The sequence below is a fragment of the Egretta garzetta genome, unplaced genomic scaffold (genome assembly GCF_000687185.1).
Source record: "Egretta garzetta isolate BGI_Z169 unplaced genomic scaffold, ASM68718v1 scaffold793, whole genome shotgun sequence".
NCBI lineage: Eukaryota > Metazoa > Chordata > Aves > Pelecaniformes > Ardeidae > Egretta > Egretta garzetta.
In genome coordinates, this window is record NW_009259229.1 from 77,821 (window position 1) to 99,878 (window position 22,058).

Genomic DNA, 22,058 nt, shown 5'->3' on the forward strand with positions numbered 1-22,058 from the left:
GTTATAGCAGGGATTCAAAGCAGTCAGTCCTTAACAGCTCTACCATCCCACCTTAGCTGTGGGTATATGGTACCACAGAGCAGAGTTAGTGCTGATGGCTCCGCTCTCAGCGGTCTCCAGGGCCAGGCGCAGGAATTCTGGATGGAGGGAACCAGAGCTGAAGCAGGTGTCTTCTTTCTGTCCCCTCACACAAATTTGGGACCTTACCCTTTTGTAAGGCCATGCAACCTCTAGACCAGTCCCAGCCCTCCACCTCCCACCCTTGCTGTTGTTCTCACAGCACTGCAGGTGCCCCATTCAGCTGTTGGGCCATGTTTTTATTTTGCTTCCCTGCTGCTTCCTTTCTTCAAGCAAAAGCAGTCTGTTCCCAGCTCTCAAGGTTGTGCTTTTCCAAAGACCGGTCACTGACCATCAGGCTTCTGTTGTCACCGGAGCAAGGGGACTCTGCTTTGGCTAGTGCACGGTGGGAAGAAATAGCTCCACCTGGTGTAACAACAAGTAATTGATTTTACTCCTTACTGTTTCACTTACTGCTGCAGCATTAAACGCTTCAGAGTATGGTGTAGTAAGGTAACAGTTTGGGATCTTCTGAGAACAAGCAAATGAAATAAATTCCTGAGTACAGTGATGACGGTAAAGTCCCCATCATGAAAGAAAGTACAACAATCATATTAGCAGAAGGCTTATGATTAGCTTCCATCAGAAGCTGTTAGTTTATTATCTCCTGTTTTTCAAAAGCCTGGTAGGAAGCCCATTGCTGTAGAGAACCAAACCACACTGCCAAAAAAGCCACTCTAAGTTGCAGGAGTCATGCATTCGTCACCCACAGCAACAGATTAAACATAGTTTCAGGTAAATTCATGGATCTCATTACAAGAATCTCTACCCCAGTGAAGGAAACCTTCAAGCTCTTGTCTTTGGGCCTTTGCTTCTAACTTCCTTTATTAAACACACTAATTCCTAATTTCACACAATACTTTTCATCTATACATGTGTTTTGACCCACTTTGACAAAACAGTTAAAAATAACCAAGGGTTAGAAATAACTATTTATTATGAAAATATTGTATAAATATTTAACCATCAAAATATATCACAAAGAATTTATTCTCTAGAAAACAAGGGAAAAAGTGCATTGTAGTGTATTTGCTAAAGTTTGGGTATACATACATACACTAAAAATGTGTATTAATCTTCAAAGATCCTGTTGAATATCATTTAGTGCATGCGTAAGTCGTCTTATTTTACTTTCCATGGCTTTTTTATTGTTTGCCATTTCTTGCAGAAGCTGCCGCATTTCTTCTTCAACATGGTAAACCTGAAAGAGCACACAGAGATCAAACAGAATTCTACCTTTTCCTTAATATACCTATAAAACCAATTTTTAACACTGATAAGCAATGCAAGAGTTACGTACTTATGTTTAAATAAGCAAAGAGCACTACTTTTGCCACTGGATACAGTAGCAGAATTTTGCTTTTAAAAAAGTAATTATTTGCTAGGAAATAGCGAGTAATGCTTCAAAACCAAAATACCTACTACACAGAAAAAGCACCAGTTGTCACGCTAAGGAAGAATGCGGTACGTGACAGGAACGGTAACTGGTAACACTGGCATAGGTAAGTGGATTATCTGGCATAATCATTGTTATTCTTCCCTGGACAGATAAGGAAATGTTTCGCTATTGACTCGTAACAGCCACACAGCTTGCAACTTCACTATGCTTGAATACTGAACCTGATGATGGTACAGTTCTAGAGATTTTTTTTTTGCTCTGCAAAGACCGAGTACTAAACCAGGGCTGTTTCCATCCAGAGATCAGCCAGATAGATACAAGCAGCTGACTTCCAAGCACCACAGTTGCAGCAGCTGTCAAATAAATGCAAATACAGTAAACATATAAATTTAGTATTAAAATTACTTTTTCATTTGCTGCTTCGACTTGTTTTTCTTTTTCATTTTCTAGCTGCAATAGTTCTTCCTGATGAGCTGCCAACATCGACTCAAGTTGTTTTCTAAAAGCATCATCCATTTCATGAAGCTTTTCCACAGCAATCCTAAAAAATGATAGCGAAAAAATAAATCACACTCCTGCAACAACTGAAAAATTTTGCTTTGCCCAATTCTGGAACTGGGAAAAATTAAAACCTTCAATAAGGTTTTAATAACATAGGCACAAAGGCAATGGCCAACATCAGAAGACGCCCTGTTTTCTCAAGTACATGTTCTATTTTTATGCACCGTGTTTAGGGTTTCTGGCATTCCTCTTAGCAGAAGCATTTAATTACAAGCAAAGAATCCAAAGATTCGGGCTTGCTACTGTCAACATGGATAAGAATTCCACCTGTTTTCAAACATCTACTTATTATGCTTTTGCTTCCTGAGAAGTCACTGACTGAACTATGTGATCCTGTAAATGGCCTGTAAGCCTGTGTCTCACAGAAACAGAAAAGCGTCTGCTTCACAGTAGTGAAGCGTTTCCTTGGCTCCAAGTAAATTCTGCTTTTAGGAGATAACTAAAATATGTAGCAACACAAAGCAAGGCAAATTATTCCACTATGCAATTCATTTACACCAAGATTTTGAAATAGAACAGAATTATTTGGGACAAAAGTTCAGTTTCCAACAATTCCAAAACCTTGTACTATTGACTATTTGAAGTGATCAATTTTCGTTTGGGGTTTTTTTGTTTGTTTTTTAAATCAAACTTGACCATCAAGGTATTTTCTTTCATTTATTAATCAGATGACCTTCCTTAAAATAATAGCCAAAGTGTAATTGATCAAAGTGTTTAATTTAAAAGTGTAAAGCAAAAAAACTTGGTCATACTAGCTTATTCCTTCAGTAACAGTGTGTTTATCGCTGCTAGATAAATATGCAGTCTTATTAACTAGCTAATCTTTTCTTAAGAATAGTTGGGAGGAAGAAAGAAAAATAAGAGAAAGGGGGCAAAGTGAAAAAAAAAAAAAAAAAAAAATCATACTGACAATCCAAGCTTATCACAGGCAGCAGCCCACTATACTTCTCCATAATACCAGAAGCATATGAAGTAACTGAGCATCATCTAAGTCCCTGACTATTTTCTGGGTTATGAGTATTTGTTTCTGTGTCATCTCGTATCTACTATTACCTGCTCAAAAAAAGTTGACAATACAAGAGGAATAATGAAAGAAATTAAAAACCTGTTGCTACTTGTGTGGGAAAAGAATGACAGGTAACTCATAAACAGTCTGTTTGTCACAGACTGAAATATTTGTTAGAATTATTATGATAAGTATTGAGGATCTGTCCCCAATTTCCTACACAGCGCACAAGGTATTTCAAAGCACTGTGGCCTCTCGTAAGCCCAAATGCCAGCCACAGTTGCTTGGCTTGACCTGTGATATGCAACCAATTTGTCCCAGGCATCCTGGTCTGAAGCTAGAAGGTTGACAGGCTCACGCTCAAAGAAACCCTGCTACAGCCTGTGAGACTGCCGCACGCACGCAAGCATCTTCACTGCATGGCTCCAGCCAGCACGCGTGATGACTGTGTAAGAGTCCTATCACGTAAGCGTGACATGGAGTTTCCTCACAGAGGTAAATCAAAGGCACTGTGCTGGAATGGGCATACTAGGGAGGAATGAGTGTAGGCTCCAATTGTTTTCAGAGGAAATGGGAACATAGCTAAAAAGTTTAAGGACAAATGCTGTAACTGACAAAGTCAGTCACCTGTAGAGCAAGAATTACTTCTGCACAGAGTTTGCACGAACGGGGCTCACCAAGTACTTAAAAAGGTGTTACATTCTTTCACCATATAATCAAACAGTTTTGTACACCTATTAACAGTGCCAGTCTATACTAAATGAACCATCACAAAATAAGTAGTAAGGTGTTCACCTCTGAGCTTGGAGACTCTTATTTCTCTCTTCAGTCAACTTCTTCTCTTTGATATCGAAGTTCTCCTTCATTTGTTTAACCTGCACCTCCAGCTGGCTTAATAGCTCTCCTTTACCTTGCCACTTCTTTTTCAGTGCACTGAAAATAAAATGCACATATTTACAATCAAAGTAGATACCACTTCTTAGGAGGGTGGAGAACAGTTTTCCATGCTTCCATTTTTCCACATTCCTATGGGTTTTAATAGCAAGTACTCTCCAAATATAGAGTAACTTCAGAGCAGTGTTGCATGCCTTTATGATCCCCCAAAATTATTGCCACTTGTATGTATCACCTGTGTGCATTCTTAATGTCATCAAGTTCTACTTCTTTTTCTTCTAGCAGTTGCTTTAATTCCTCTTTTCTTTCCTTTTGCCTTTCTAATTTTTCCATTAGCTCTTCAAATTCAGCAGCTTTTTCATCCAACCGTACTTGAAAAAGTTTCTGAGCTTCCAGGTTTTCTTCATGCTGCTTTCGGATTTGTTTATCTTTTTGCTGTAAGCCCTTTAGAAAATAAATATTTTAGAACACAAACTTCCTTCCTTTTAACTTTATTGTTACCATTTAAGAGTACCTGCTTAGTCTATACTGGAAAAAAGACAGATGTGAAAATTTACTCTTCTAAACGTATTATTGTATGAAAAATACTTAGTAAAGTGATAGCCAGTTAAACAATCTTCATCTGAAAGAAGTCAGAATAAAAAAAAAGTAATCAAAACAAATCTGAAATTGAAAGCATGTTAAAACTCTAATGCAACAACTTATGCTACATACAGAAATCACTGAGCTCACATTCTGTTACGTGGCTATATAGCTTAATGAGCAACACATCTAACCTTGACTGACGTAATATGCTATAAAACTTTGCTCTGATTAACAAGCTTGTCTTAAGTCTCTAAATGAGATTGATGGAATTAACAGAACAAAACATAGTAGCTCTGCTGTTAAAATATTGATTTACATGAACAGAATAAAGAAAAAAATATTTACATTGAAAAATAAACCCGAAGCAAGCTTCTAAAATTTTTTTTCCCTTTTCTTTTAAACACACAGGAAGAAGTATGCTAGTACTTCTAGTTTTTTCTCTCTCAAAATCATTATCAAGAGTAGCTTGAAGCAAGGCAAAGAGAATAAAGTCTGTACATAGATATGGTTCAATGAGAAATTCAAGGTAGCATCTCTGTACATCAAGTTAATACAAGGCCCTCTTGCCACCGACAGCCTGATAGTGCTTTTCTGAGTTGGTAAACTAGGCATGCAGAGCCAGCTTTCATTACAGGCTTTACAATAACTTTCACCACAAGTCTTAATTCTAGCTAAGCACAGAAGTTGTCAGACACGGCACTTACCTCTTTTAATCTCCTAATTGTTTCTGTCTGATCGTCCACTATTTTGTTTTTAATTCTTATAGTATCACTGTCCTGTTCCTTCTGCTTTTTTAATGCCTCAATCTCATTCGTTAAAACTTCAATTTTTGCCTCCAGTTTTCCCCGATCTTGAGCAAGATGAGCTCCTGGATAAAACAGGATATTCACACCACGGCACTCATTTTACAGATGACTTTAAGACGTACAATGTCAGGGGAAGGAGGGAGATGAAGGTAAGAACCACCGTAAAAACCAAACATGACCATTTTGCCCACTGAAAACACTGTAGGGCTTTAATCTGTAGTTAGGTAACACTTACGAGGAAACGTAGAACTTAAGGTCTGTATTTTATCCTTTGAAAAACTTCTCTAATGAAAGCCAACAGTAATTCTTACAGACCCAACCAATCTCAAAGAACCCACAAGGTGGTGCTGAGTCACATGAATCAGAAAAAAAAAAAAATGAAAAAAGCCCAAGCTTTTTTTCACCCAGTACTTAACTTTTTTTTTTTAATGATATATACTGAAATTTTAACCTTAGACTTATCTAATAGACAAGTAGCCTTACATAACAGTATTTACAAATCCTTGTTTTCCTAGTTTCATATTTAAAAGTTCTTTGTATAACATTATGGTATTTTGACATTTTGGGAAAACAGATAAGCTGTATTTGCAACTAACTCCCACAACTGCTGTTACAGTTCCTATAATGGCCTATGTACTACCGAAGATCTATTTTTGCACATCATCTTTACAACCGGGTAAGATCAACAAGGCATCCAGAGGGCCTGTCATGATCACAACTATATTAAAGTATTTATTTGAAAGGTGTGACATTGAACACCATTTTTTCTCCAAACGAAAAAAAAATAAATTGTTTTACCCTGTTCTGCCAACTCCTGACCCCATATTTTTCTTTCCATTTTTAACCCATCAATCACAGATTCCTGGGCTGTCAGCTGAGAAATAAGTTTTCCATTTTCCTTTTTCAGAAGCTCAAGTTGAACAGCCTTCTGTTTGTCCTCCTCAGTCACAGTTTCAAGTTTTCCAGTTTGACACTGTATGAAAGACCATTGAAAAAAGACAGTAAAATCCTTTAAAACAAGTATTTAAAACTTCAAATCAACACTAAGCAGCTAGGAAAGTAATACTTATATGCGGTGAATTAAGTTAACTGAGGAATATTCTGCTTGCATACAGGGCTCTATCTGCATCTCTTCCCAGTAACGAAACAAAAGTATTCGCTTCAAATAGACATACTTCAATCCCAGAAAACTGTAAAGTTGATTTCTAAATAGCCACCTTGAATTATCAATGCCACTATAAAAACCTGTTTAGAATTATAAATGTACAGGTCAAAAAGAGAGAAACAGAAAATCAAGTTAAGATATAAAAAACCAAATCAAAACAAGGGAGACAGAAGCTAGGATGAACTACTTCCCACAATAAAGATTTATCTTCAGTTATGCAGGCTACTTTTTGTTTTACAGATTACAGCTGTTTAATATAGCTATTTTTAAATTTTGTTTTTAGCAGCATCACTGACTGGCAGAATCCTATTCTGTGTAGCAACACAATGTTTGGACCCCCAGCAGCGAGGTGTGGGGAGGAGAGTAGAGACAGCTGTGCAGGGATTGTACTGCACAGGAGTTTGTAACAATGGACTGGATACATACATGGACTGGGTCACACAACCGTTTAAAAGTTACATTCCTAAGACTTTTAAGAATTATTTATGGACAACACAGTACTATAATGTTACCATATGGCGATCAGTGGTGTAAAATAAAGCAACTGTGCCCACAGTATTTAACACCAAAATTAGAAAATTAGTAGATAATGACTAATACTGCTAATTTTATGCAACTCTCAGAGATATTAAGCTGCTAGTAACTACAATTGATCATTTGTTCAATTTCATTTTTACTTCATGTACAGTGACCACTGCAGAACCATATTCCATTACTTTAACAGCCCTGACCCTTTGTAAATTCAATGTAGGTTTTTAATCTCAGTTTAGAGTGACCACTTGATTATATACAAACTGGTTAGCGCTCACAAGGCAAGGAGTGCACTTCTGAAGGCATGAACAAATCCAGATTTTGCTATACAGGGAGCAGTGTTTGTGAGAAATAGAAGTGCAAGATGCAAGACTAAAGGCTGATGCAGAATACTAGGTTTTAGTGCAACAGGAAACACGCATCTTTCAGTCAATCTATCTTCTATGGAATTGTTAATTCTGTAGATAAAATATTACCAAAAAAAAAATCATACATGCAGTTGAAATGTTTTGAAACTAGTACCTTTAGGTTTGCTGTAGCTTCTTCATTTGATTTTGTTAATTCTGAAATCTTTGCTTTCTGTTCTTCCACTATACTTGTCATGTCTTGGATCAGACTTGCCATCTCTTTTTCCTTTTGTTCAAACTCAAAGAGAGCTTGTTTATGTTCAACGAGATCAGCAGCAACATGGTCAAAATCCTCTTTGACCTAAAGTTTTATGAGACAAGACTTGAGAAATGCTAACATTTGGAAAAAGTGTGTATACACACACACAAATGACATTTGCATTTCAAATAAAGAAAGAAATAGATGTTCATCAACAGCACGTGAAATTAGTGAATATCTGAAACTGGTTTTCTACCAGTTTGTTGGTGATACTTCAACTCAAAAAACCTGATTCTACTCAGCTACAAATTTTGTAAAAAACCAAAACCAAACCAAAACAAACAAAAAAAACCACAACCCAACAAAAAAGAAAAACCCAACCTGGGAAAAAAAATTAATGGGTGGATGAGAAGCAGAGCAGAAAAACCATAGCTTGGGAAATGAAAACAATGCCTTGATTTAACCTCATTGTTAAGATTAACATTAACTTAAAGTTCTTCTTTCCAGATTTTAATTCTCTTCTTTTTTTCCTTGTAAGAGAAAGATTTGAAGTGTGAAAAGAGTCTTTTCTTTCCCCTCTTCTCCCATGTATCCAACTGATTTAAAATGAAGGAAACCAAGTTTAAGTGACAGTAAAGCATTTAAAATTTTATTTCACTTAACATATAAACTAATATGAACACTAGCCATATCTAAGCAAGTTTTGAATTTGGATTTCAAAACGCATATCCAAAATTCAATTTTGAAAAGTTAAGCAATAGGGAACTTTAGTAATAAATACACAAGTACATATGTAACCATAACCTTACCAAAACACCAAGAGTTTTTACAATAATTGAATATATTCTAGTAGAAGGTCAACATCTTTTAAGAGGAAATTAACACCACCAGATAGAAGTTTTTCTAATTTCTTTTGATTAACTTTTACTTATGAACAAAAATGCTGGGTTTTGCAAGTACTGACTTGGCATTTGGTGTCTGTGTTCTAATTACTAATATTTCAAAGCTTACTACCAGTATTTTTAGATGAATCCTTGGAGCAAAGACCTTAAGCATCAAAAAAAACCCCAAAATAAAACAAAAAAACCCCAAGCCCAACACGTTTAAGAGAACTACAGCTCCACCTAGTTTGAGATGAAATGTTCTCTTAGTCTTACCTCTTTATACCTTTTTGCTTCAATAGTTAAAGCTAAACGAAATTCATCTTCTAACTCTTTGTACTTCTGGTTTAACATATTAATTTTCTCCTGAAATTCTTTAACACGCTGCTCATGCCTCTGCTCCTCTTTAGCCACTTCTTTTGACAAAGCATCTTGAAATTCAGGTCCATTTAAAGCAACTCGGGTTTCAAGTTCTTTCCTGAAGTTACCAAACATATATTTGAGACAAGAACTGCAGTATCTCACAATGCTGTTTCAATTCATTTGCTTGGTGTTTCTTAAAAAATTATAATAAATTACATAATAAATGGGATAAATTCCTTAGTTTCACAGACAGATTTCAGTCTTCTATGACAATGGTCCAGGAACGAGGAAAAGTGTGTTGACTACTGTTAGAACACCCAAAGAAATAACCTCACTTTTTAATTTGAGCTTTTGCAGAAATTATTCAATTGTTCTTTTGCTGTTAGCATTTGTTTGCTTTGCTGTTAACAAAGCCCTGGAACGAGGAAAAGTGTGTTGACTACTGTTAAAACACCCAAAGAAATAACTGAGAGAAGGGGTTAAGGGAATCTTAGTAGATAAGATGCTGCGTAATAATTGTCTAGATTGCTGCATAGCCCAGAGAATCAAATTGATAGATAGTGCTCAAATGTTTTGCTAACTATTTGTGCGAACTGACGCAGGAAGATTTGCGTCTCCTTACGAAGGACAGTTCTTGATAAGAACACCCTGCAGTTTGGGCAAGAGCAAAGAAGCAACTGAGTCTGTCTGCGCAAGAACAAGGGGTTACTAACAGTGACGAAGAGGAGCCATCAGCCTTCATCCCCAAGACCCCCGACGACCACCACAAGGAGGCACTGAGCAAGCGCAGTCGGGAGGGACTTATGGAAACGACCTCATGAAGCTAATTGGGGACAGGTTATGCATATGTATAGGCTATTGGGAAACTTCATGCATATGTAACACTTTGCTACATATAAACAGGGCAAGTTGCCACGTGGAGGTGCACACGACTTTGGTGGGACTACACCCCGTGCTGCCCAGCGCTGAATAAACATACCTACTTTACAATCTTACAGATTGTGGAGCCTGTGTCCGCACATCATAACCTCACTTTTTAATTTGAGCTTTTGTAGAAATTATTCAATTGTTCTTTTTCTGTTAGCATTTGTTTGCTTTGCTGTTAACAAAGATCTGGAAGAGGCACCGGAACTGGGAAAAAGTACTGTACAGCCAGATACCCTCTTTTGCAGTCATTCTCTTCATCCTCACCCAACAACTGCTGCTTCTCACTCAGACCCAAAACCTGAGAAGCAGCAGCAAGAGGGATCTAAAGGGTTCCAGGGTAAGCCTCCTTCCCGTCTAGAAGCATCCCTATAGAAGAGTGTTGAAGCACTTTAAGACTATTCTGTGCATCTGTTTCAAAGCACAAACACAAAGCGTATCTGCTGTCCTTCACATTACATCTTTTGGAGATTTATGAGATAATTGGAAGCTCACAAGACATAGCTATCAGATTCTTCCCATCTAAACCTGTGGATCGTGGTATCTGAACACATCTGTGTAAAATTTAGCGAGTGTAACCAGCTTATTTTATTAATAATCTCCCTCACATACTAGTATACCACACACCACTTGTTACTTTAGTTCATACAGATATTTCCTGTGTCCGCACATCATAACCTCACTTTTTAATTTGAGCTTTTGTAGAAATTATTCAATTGTTCTTTTTCTGTTAGCATTTGTTTGCTTTGCTGTTAACAAAGATCTGGAAGAGGCACCGGAACTGGGAAAAAGTACTGTACAGCCAGATACCCTCTTTTGCAGTCATTCTCTTCATCCTCACCCAACAACTGCTGCTTCTCACTCAGACCCAAAACCTGAGAAGCAGCAGCAACAGGGATCTAAAGGGTTCCAGGGTAAGCCTCCCTCCCATCTAGAAGCATCCCTATAGAAGAATGTACAAGCAAGAGTACCCTGTACTTTAAGACTATTCTGTGCATCTGTTTCAAAGCACAAACACAAAGCGCATCTGCTGTCCTTCACATTACATCTTTTCGAGATTTATGAGATAATTGGAAGTTCACAAGACACAGCTATCACATTCTTCCCATCTAAACCTGTGGATCTTGGTATCTGAACACATTTATCTGTGTAAAATTTAGCAAGTGTAACCAGCTTATTTTATTAATAATCTCCCCCTCACATACCAGTATACCACACACCACTTGTTACTTTAGTTCATACAGATATTTGATTCTATTGGCTAAACAGTACAGAACTTAAATATTCAGAAAAAAAAAAAAAAAAAGGAAAGAAGGCAGCATTTTTGAGGTGAAAGAGCCAGGCAACCACCCATCCACCCTAAAGCAAGATACTGTCTTTTTTTTTGGAACATTTTGTGTTATTGTAGTATATGCAGATCTTCAGATGATAATTTGAATGCAATTTTATTTTTGTCTTATTACTTCCTGGATTAAAGATCAAGTATTTAAAATAAAAAGTTCAGCCATATAATATGACAAGAACCTATCAAATGAAAGGCTGGAAGAACAGTTGCCTACATGGACTTATGAGTCAGGAATCTAGAAGATATGAACATGTTCTTAAATGAGCAAGAAAATGGGTGGGAGGACATCCACATTTTTATGAAGACCAAACAAAAAAAAACCCAACAAACCCACACCCACACTTTGCAGAACACATTTAAACAAAACACATTTGCAAGACTAGCATCTCTATTAACTTGTGAAAAAAAAAGACCCCATACCTTTGCTCTTGCTCTCTTAATATAAGAAGTTCATGTAGTTGTTTTACCTTCTCCTTCTGCTGTCGAAAGGATATTCGAAGTAATTGTACCTCTCTTTCGTTTGCTGATGCTTTAAGCTCTGCTTCTTGCACCTGTTTCATCTGTGTAGAATTCATAAAGAAAGAGACAAGATTTTCTTAAAACTATAGTGCTTTTTAAAAATTTTATACATGTCTACCTGGGCCATTATGTTTACAGCACGTTCTATCAACTGTCAGTATTTTTCACAAAATTTTATGGAATTTTATTATGTTACCTAGCCCAAGACAAAGTAAGGAATTTTTGTGTTGTTGTTTGGGGTTTTTTTCTTAATATATTTTATTACACCTGCAGAAATTTAAGACAAGATGTTTAAAATTAAGTCTTAGCTTAAGTTACTACAACACAAAAAAAGCAACTTTCATGAAGAACCGAGGACATCTACTTAATTTATGAAGAACTTGAAAGTGTCCTGCAGAAGCGGAAAAAGTGCATTGGCAGAATGATTTTCTCAATTACAAACTCTCATGCTGTAATACTTCTATTTGTTTCAAGCAAACCAGTTTTAGATACATTCAATATAACTTTTTTTTAACACTCCAGTTACAAAAATCTGTATCTTTCTCAGTTTCACAGTTTAAAGTTGCTGAACAGAGCTGCTTTCTAACGATTTTACAAAAAACGGGCGATCAGTATAAACACCAGGTGGCATACTTCACTTCTTGTATTTGGTGTAAGTTTTTATGAATAATTCCATTTTATAATCTTAAGCCTTTTACATACAAAGCTGTCTTTTCTGACTCAACAAGTAGGAAAAAAAGATACCAAAGGAAGTTATAAAAAAGGTTTTAATTACTCATGAAATGGTACTTCAGAATCAAGACACTTCAGAAGGCTGAAAGTTAGAACATGCAACAGAAACAGCAGAGGTGATGTTAATAGATATTCTTACTCCTAATCATGACTTGTGGCATTCATCTCAATCCTTTTGTGCTCAAGCAGTTAGCAGTAACAACTTCACTATCTTGTCAACCTGTCCTCCTAAGCAAAGCAAAGGATCTCTGCCTTCTGTACTTAAACAATTCTAATCTCTTTGCTTTCCACACTATCAAAGCTGTGAATGGTTAATGGACTACTCAAGATCACTGTAAGTATCAGTTATCTAATGGCAGAGTTAGAACGCAGTAGAGACAACCCAGTTTACTTTCCAACCCTCACAAGAAAACAAACAAAAAACCCCCAACCCCCACAAAACAAGAGAGACCAACAGAAAAATCCCAAATCTGTTTTCTTTCACAATTCCATCGCAACTGTCCCCTCAACTTGATTTGTGAACAAACAATCAAAATGAAAAATAAAAAAATAAGGAACAACTGTATGGAATGTCCTGCACTAACAGATAAAAAGGTTTCTAACGTTTATCACCTCCTGGCAATGCCCCTTAAGATAGGTAAGCATGGCTGCATGTTATGAGTTCCAGCTTGAGAATGCCAGAGGTACCTGAAGTTCATATGGTAATTTCAGTTGTATGAGAACTGTTGTGAGTCTTGAGTATGAAGCTAAGTTCTTATATTCTGCATGTTAAGCCTCTTCATGAGTAACACTTAGACTCACCCCACTGTATTCCTATTGTTTTGTGGATGAAATGAAGCAATTCTCTCCCAAATTGAAGCACTTAAACCCAAAAATTTCAAGTGAGAACACATACAAATTTAAAGACTGCCAGAAAACAGGGTACGCATTTAGATGCACATTAGCTTATTTATCTTGAATCCCTTAAAGAAGTAATCTAGTAATGTTGATTGAAATCCTTAAACAGTGACTACCTAGAGCAACCATAATTTAGCACTGAAGCTAACTGCCAATGTGTACTATGAGAAAGCTGTATACAATATTCTAGAATTTGTTAATCTTAGAGTTGACAAAATAGACCAAAGGTATATTAAATCCAAACATTCAAAAAGATAATTTAGTTATTAGAGCATCATGATTATTCTTGGAAACACAGTTATTAAAGAGTATTTGCTACAGGATCTTAAAGACAGGAAAAAAAGACCTTCCCTTAACAAAGTTTTGCCATTAATAAAAATGGGGTTACTACTGTCAAAAGAGATAACTTATTTCTACAAATTCATTAAAGGGAAAATAAAAACCTCATACACCAATAAAGTATTTCTTTTCTTATAGGAAAAGAAAGAGAAAAAAAAAAAAACAAACCAAAACCCCCAGCATTCTCCTCTAAATGACTAAATTTAGTACTTTTCAAAGTGACAAGCTGATTTAAACTGAGGGTCACTTCTAGATCCATAATAGCCTCAGGGTATTTACAGGTAAGGAAGAAAATGGAAGAGCCACTAGTGCCTACAGAGGAGCCTAAAGTGGAGAGTGGCTAATCCGAAACTTGAACGGCACACTTCCTGATTCTGTTGCCTTTCAGGGTATCTGAGTGACAACATGTCCTAGAGCACTGTACTAGCAGTTGAGAAGCTTTTCAGGATGGATATGTTAGGATTCACTTTCCGTAAGTGGATGAGTTCAGTGACACAGGAATGGGCTGATACATGAATATGATCAAACAACAGGAGCAGATATTGGAGGATGCAGCATTTGGCCACTGAAAATTCACCAATTAATTATTCGGTGAGAAATAGTGGCAGTATCTGGTCCAGCCCCTTGATCTTATGTATTTGCATACTGAACGAAGTGCCTCTGACCACAGAAGCATCGTTATCTTCTCCAGCTGTAAAAACAAACCCAGAAAATCCCAAGCAAACAAACAAAAAAACCCCAGAGCAAACAGAATCTTTAAAATAAGTTCTTAGCAATTACTGTTTTGTTCTAGTCACAACTAATTCTTTAGATCAGCAAAACAAACAGAATCACCAGATTTCCATCCTGCTAGTAAAGATATTTATTGATTTCAGTAACATTTTAAAAAACTTGTCTTTGTTACTCCATGTTTTCAGAAAATATCAACTCTCAGTGTTAAGTACATAGGACTTGTTCTCCTTTATCTTAAGGCCAATTACATGACATACTTCTATTTATAAAAGACATTGACAATTAAAACCAACACTTGTTTTTAACTACCACTATGTAGAAAAAAAGTCCCAGCTTTTATTGTTGAAAACTCAAGACTTAAGGCTTATAAAATCGTGTTTCTTGATATCTAGGACTACAGTAGCCATCCTGTCACCACTGTATTATTTACTCATGAAAAATACTTCATGAAAAATACTTACCTCTACTGTTCGTTGCTGCAATCTCTGTGTCTCCATCTTGGAGAGTGTTTCTTCTAAAGCTTGCATGGCCTTCTGATATTCTGCTTCTTTATTTCTTGCCTGATTTAACTCATTAGTGAGTCTCTCAGTTTCACCTTTCAACTGTTGGACATCTGCTTGCAGTCTTGTTTTAACATCTCTCTCTTTCAATATCAATTCCTTTAACCTGAGAATAAATGCAATAAAGTTGTATTGCAAACATTTTAGTATTTAGTTTGATGCCAAATACATTGAGAAAAAGACATTAGTAAGTGTTGTAGCACTGTATCTTGTTCTTTGCTGAGTTTTACTATTGTCAGCACTGTCATGTAAAACTGTTTAAAAATATGTAAAATATTACCAAAGTCATGTGTACCATTACTATATGGAGCTTCATTTTAAAAGAAACCAAGCTGGAGACAGCCTCATAGATGGGTTTTTAAGGAAGTAACATTCCAGTATCATTTGGCTTTACACAGAAGTCAAACATATAGTATCAATTTGTAATTTAATAATTTGCTTCAGAAAACTTTGAAATATCCTTAAATATTCTAATAGTTTTTGATATAAGATGTATATCAAAAGAAAAGGAACATAATAAGCCTCTTATCCAAGGTGGTAACAAATAAAGGTGGGAAGTGAACCTAAAACAAAAAGAAAAAAAAGGGGAAATAATCACGGTCAGTCATGGATGGTAACTCAGAAAGCACTTGGCTTGTTTCTTCCTTACGTGAAAGAAAACATCTTTGATAAATACAATGCAGTTAAGAAAAAGACAAATAGAGCAGACATCTCCAATCATAGCTGACAACAAACAATGCTTTGTTAGAAGGGGGAACTTCTGAAAAAAAGGATGCTGCTCAGAACTTACAAGGATGATGACAGCAGTCTGTAGGAAGATATGCTAGGCCTGACCTGCACAACACATTGCCTCTCAGCCAACTCTGGCCTGCCAGAAACATCTTTGTTCAAGTGCACTGTGCCAGAAAAGAACGCTGTATGTGTAGGTGGAAAGGGAGTTTGGGAATTGGAAGCTGAAAGTATGATATTAGACAGCCACTAGAGCTTGAGCTGAAAGAGACAATACAATGATGATCCAGATTGCTTAGAAAGTAATGACTAGAAATGGAGGCAAGTGACATTCTGATACTGTTTTGAGACAACAACAGGAAGAAAGCTGCAGAAAGGAATTTCATTAGGTAATACAGAGAGAAATTCCAGCACTACTTCTTAATGCATTATTTTCCAAGTATATTGTTTAAAGCTGTTCTCATTCCTTAAGCGTATAAACTGAATTGTCTTGAATTAAAAAAAAAACCTCTTATACTACAGCACTGTTTCCCTACCTGTCTGTAGTGTATACAGCCATGCTCTGAATATTCTTTTCTTCCTTTGCATGTTTCTGTAGTTCTCTGACATGCTCTATTAATTTCTTCTCTGCTTGCTCTGCTTTCCACCTCCTTTCTTTCTCCTGATCCAGTTCTTGAATCAGCGCCTTAGCAAGAATGTGGTAAGCATCAACTTACTTGGAAACATTCAAAGGTAGACAAAAATTACAAACAATATTCATAATTGTAGAACAAGATTTTTTTGTCTTTCTGGAATTCATGGATGACAGAGGAAAGTTCAAGAGACCAGGCCAAAAGCCCCCATAAAAGTGAAATAAAATAAACTCCCTTCCAGCTGACACAAGAATTCCACAATTTTTTGATGCTATCTACATGCAATTATTTTTGTCACCCCCAATTTTAAAGTTTCACCAGGAGACGTATACTTGGCTTCAGGTGAAGACATATTTAACTGGAAATGATGCAAAACATACTCGGTATGTTGATTCCTCTGTGGCATTTGAATTAATTTCTTCTACTTTTTCTATATTGCTCTGTCTTCCAGTTAATATTTCAGCTTTTCTTCCCACTACTTCCAAGTCTCGAGTATCTGATGATGAATTGAGATGAGAGTCCCTCTGACTGGAGCGTAGACACTTTGAGGAAGTCATCTTCTCTTCCCTATAATAGCAGAATAGGAGGACATCAAGATATATTTAAGAATATGCAGAGTTTAAAGAGTAACAGGGGATTCAGACACTTTTACAGGACAAAATTTTACAGTTCTGTGTAGAAGCTGAATTGTACAGAGTTCAAAACCAAGTAGGAAATAATTTGCAAGCAGATCATAAAGTAAACAGCTAAATTCAAATCTTCAGCTGTAAAAAAAAATAGTTCTGCAGACGCTATACGAAAAACTTATGCTCACATAGATATGAAACAATTTTAAAGACGCAGAGTTGCTGTAGACTGACTAAACTATCATATTCCAATTTACATCATTTTCTAATCATCGCTTCTAGTATTTAATACATAAATAAAAGAAATTACTCAGTTCCATCACAAAATATTGACAGTTATATATTTGACCATCATTCTGAGACCACGGATCTTTTATTTTTTGGCTCTGTTGTTCTATCTGTGGAGAATTCTGTCACCACAGTTTAAAACGAAGATGAAATATAACCTGCTAGAATTCTGGAAGTGGTTTTTTTGGTATCTTCTGTTCAATTTCCTTTTAATTTAAATACAGAAAATATGCATATAGGGAAACAACCGAGTGAAGCCTCAGTAGCTAGTGATTTTGAGAGCGTTATTAACAGAGCTATTTACCCATCCTACCACTTTCACCAAAATGTTTCAAGTCAAACTATGTTCACTCTGACAATATTCAGCTTAATTCATTTTGGCTTTATACTGCAAACATTAGGATACCTGTCAGTTATTTTGTTCTTAAGATGATTTGCATGACATCTAGTAGACGAGGTAGTTCTACCGTAAGTAGGAATCTTGCTTCTTTTCACCACCTTTCTGTTGTTCTCTTTCCCACTCTCATTTTCGCTCTCAGAAGTTGGATCTGTGTCTCTTTTAGCTTTGAGAACATTTGGATGAGCTTCCCTTCTTGAGGTATCAGATACCTAAGAACAGACTGAAGTTTTATTTACACATTTTACAATTTCTAACTGGCTAATTTCTAACACTTACTCAGGTGCTATTTTTAAAAGTAAGTTCACACAAAATAATTTTGGTAGAAAATAATTGCTTCCAAACACCCCCTTCCCTCCTCGCTAAAACATTTCACTGTTTTAAAGATAAAATAAACTCAACAGAACAGCATGCTTGAGAACACAGTTGTATCTTTTTGAAATACTTGAAAATTGGCAAAATCCTTAGGCATAGAAGCTTGGTGCAAAATGTAAAACAAATACAGCACTTAATACCAGAAAAGCCTTGCAAACATCCAAGGTACACAACAAACTGTTACAAAAGCATACTTGACAAACATATCAGACCAACTTGACCTATTTGCAAAATTAACCAACTCTATAATCCAGATATTTTGCTGCATTTCATATTTTACTCTGATCCAGTTAGTATATTGATGGCTTCAGGGTTAAGAAAAAGAAAACAATTTTCTCATCTAATATGATCAGATAGTTCTCCTAGTCCCATACACTATGGTTTTTATTCAGTATGAAAGTTTTTGTGATTTGAAGTGCAATTGGTACCGGTAGAAATGCTCCAGTCTGTCCCAGCAGACTTTTGCATTATCAAAAGGTACACCTCATTTTACAAACAAAACTTTCTGCTCAATCACAAAAAAAAAAAAAAGGTCACCTTTTGCAATATCTGTGAAATTTGATCTTCTATTTTTTTAATCCTTATCTCGTTGTATATTTTATCAAGTTCAGTCTTCTCTGTTTCTGAAGACGAGACAAGCTCTGTAGAGGAGCTGATGGCACTTTGTACTGGTATTCTTGTACGTTGACGAAAATGAGCCAACGCCTGGTCAATATGCGGTGTCACCACTGGTAAGGTAACATAGTTCTATCAAAAGAAAAGACAACCCTTACAACATTAATGAGTTATATGCAATATAAAAATAAAATGTGTCAACTTTAAAATTGGTACACACAAACTATGGCACCTGATCTTTGGATGAGGGACACCCAGGTGAAACCAAACAGCCCCAAATGTCTTCTAAACACTGCAAATCTGAAGAGTTTTCTTCTGCTGGCTCCACTGGTTCACCAGAAGTATTTCTTCCGTCTAGAGCTGTTAACTGGGGCAACGCCTGAAGAACAGTTTCTCTATAACCTTGAGGAAAACACCACATGCAAATCGAAATTAAACTCCGAAGGAGCTGTCTAATGTATTTTAGGTATCCTGTCATCTTAAATTATTCATTGCATTTTCAACAGAAGAAAAAAAGAGGCAAGTTATCTACAAGTGTCTCACCTTTCCCCACCCATAAGGCTTTCAACAGACAATATTCCAAAACAAATTAACCGGGAAGCTGCCTGCCTAGTCTTGATTTACACAGGGATTTCCCCACCACCATCAGCACACTGCAGTTGCACAGACAACCTTTTCATATCTGCCTGCTGCCGCAAAACAGTTGTATCAAGTGCAAGGATAGACAAACATAATGGAAAACCAAGTTCTGAAAGGGCTTAGTTAACTTCATCCTTTTTCAGTGAATTAAATGAGGCATTATGAAACTGTAAGGCACTGAAGTTAAACTTTAAATTAATAGAATTTGGACTTCTGAACATTGCAGTTTTGAAAGTAAGTGACACCATAGGGGCAGATATGAAGAGGTACGTAAACGCTTACAGAAGAAAACTAGCGGAATTTTCTAAGTTATCCAGATAACTTTACTAGTCCTGTTACTGCTTCCATGGTGCCTGAATGCATTCACAAAACTTTTTCACAGGTGCCTTTGAAAACATTACCTAAGACCTTATTTTTTTTTTTTTCTCTAAGAAGGGTACACATATTACACCTGTATCAGTTACACACTCATGATATGGTTGTTATTTTGTATTATTGTAATTCCTACTGCTCTGCAATGAAATTATCTTTGAGCTGTCCCAAAAGTATCAATCCTCCGCTTCTACTTTCCTCTCTCTTATACACAAACAAAACCTGCCCCAAAACAGGATGCTACAATTTAACTTGTTTGAATGCAGCTCGAGGCATGCAACTGAAAGTGATGTATCCACATGCATTCCTCCAACTTGTCTGCATGCTACCCAGTGAAACTCCTGCCTACTATTTTGATGAAAATGCTAATTACTGCAGCGCATCTTAGAGTGTGTCACTGCTTACTGAAGCTGTGGGGAAAGGAGAAAAGGCTAACAGTGCTTATTACTGATCTTCCTCTTGTGGTTGCTATCAGTAGAAGATCGTCTACTTCCCATGCTTGCCCTCTTTCTATATAGTTCAATATCTCCAAATACATTCTTCAAATTCTCCACTCACCTTATAATATTAATAATCCTTTCCTCCTATTTCTGCAATACCTTCTCTTCCCATCACTCTTTGTCTATCTCCCATCTTAACCTAAAATAATATGTAAAAAGTTGAGCCTTATCAAGTTAAAATTTTGAGAATATGCCTGGGGGGGATTTTTTTTTTTTTCTCATGGAAAACAAATTAATTTTGACAGAATTTAGACTTCTACAGGCTGGACAGTTTATGAATGAATTTGTAAGCTTCAGAACCTGGCTCACAGCTTAAGGGAAATCACTGACCTAACAAGCACAAAGCATCTACCTAACATGAGATCCATACCTGCTGTGTGACAAACTGGATTGGCTTTTCCATTTTTTTCCAGCGTCAGATTCGTCAACCAGTGCAGTCCCTTTGTGCACTGAACTAAGTGATCAATGTTGTTTATACAGTTGCTGTGAAGGTCAATATGGCTAATCTTATGACTGGTTCCATGAAGGCACTGAAATCCTGAAAATTTGAGAAAAAACACAAAATAATGATTTCTGCTACGATCCGAGATTATAGGGTTTAGAACAAATGGCATCTTGTTGAAAAATATTCAGTAAATAAAACATCATAACCGGAAACAGTGTAACAAATTTTGCTCCGTATCCTTGTCTACATACATATACCTATGGTACACTACCACACAGAACAACGCTTAAGCTAGTCATGAGAGTTAACTTTAAAGAAATAGATTAGTTTCCAACTGTTAAGAAGCGTGTAAAAATAAACATTTTGCTTGAAGTTCCTTTTTATAACTCAGTTCAGTAACAGAATTGTTACCAATGTTCTTTTTAATTTTCTATTACAAACTCCCTTGATTCTGTAGCTTAAAATCTCAGTTAGAAGCAACAATTGACCATTTCAACACATAGATTTAGACAAGAACTTCAAGTCTTTTGGATAGATCTTCCAAGACTATTGCATTTTTCACTTTAGAAATAAGTTTGAAATGTTTACTGTACTACTTCGTGAATGAGGTCAGCCTCGCCAAATACAGGAGAATGAACTCCAGTTCAGAACAACCCTTGATGTTAGAAACTTGAAAGCTGAGAGTAGCAGCAACTGCCACCTTTAGTAGCATTACTCAGTCAATTGGCTGAACTATTAGGAACTTCTAAAAATACACTTGGTCAAGCTTTTCAAAATTAAAATGAGCCAAAAGCTTCTTATTGCACTGCATGTGCCAAAGCCACTTACCAGAGAGATCACGTATGTGATTATATGACAAATTCAGTATAGTTAAGTTAAAGAGTTTTTCCAGTCCTAAACAAAATGAGGAAAAAAACAGTAAGATTTTCAGAAGAATGCTCTGCTTTCAACAAATCAAAACTTTGCAAAGTGAGCCTTTAAAAATTTAATCATAACTACAAAATACGACAATAAACTATAATCATAATATAAACCCCACTTTTTCCTTTTAAATTAAGGCTTTTTGCCATGGTAAAGCTTACAGACACAGTATATGCTTTTACATAATATGGTTAGTAGCTCTTACTAACTTAGTTTAAACTTAATTATATGCATACTTCCCAAAGCAGCTTTAACACAACTCTTAGAAGAGCTTCATGAGTTGCTAAATGGACAGAAATAAATACTGCAGACCCTCCACTTTCGTGATCAGGTTACTGGATAAGCTGAGGGTGCGCAGATGAGCCAGGGAACTTAGCCCCTCGATCCGGCGGATTTGGTTTGATGACAGATCTAAATGCCGCAGGTTCCGGAGGTGGCCGAGCCCCTCGATTCTGGCGATGCGGTTACAGTGCGCGTTCAGCGTGTGCAGGTCCGAGCTCAGCGAGACCTCCAGCAAGCTGCGGAGGAAAGGCCCCCGCCATCAGCCGGGCTGCTCC

The 22,058-nt window shown here is 36.5% G+C and overlaps 1 protein-coding gene across 1 annotated transcript; it reads right to left on the reverse strand.

Moving 5' to 3' along the window:
* Nucleotides 1-1,053: 1,053 nt before the first annotated feature.
* On the reverse strand, nucleotides 1,054-22,036 carry LRRCC1 (leucine rich repeat and coiled-coil centrosomal protein 1; the record flags this gene model as incomplete). The annotated part of the gene is made up of 18 exons (XM_009635845.2): nucleotides 1,054-1,318; nucleotides 1,922-2,057; nucleotides 3,879-4,016; nucleotides 4,213-4,421; nucleotides 5,267-5,430; nucleotides 6,167-6,341; nucleotides 7,587-7,772; nucleotides 8,828-9,029; nucleotides 11,604-11,743; nucleotides 14,864-15,068; nucleotides 16,228-16,376; nucleotides 16,704-16,890; nucleotides 17,644-17,846; nucleotides 18,547-18,756; nucleotides 18,857-19,026; nucleotides 20,506-20,673; nucleotides 21,409-21,474; nucleotides 21,814-22,036. Coding segments are annotated over 18 exons (3,054 nt in total), but the record flags the coding sequence as incomplete, so codon positions are not given.
* Between the last annotated feature and the right edge of the window lie 22 nt (nucleotides 22,037-22,058).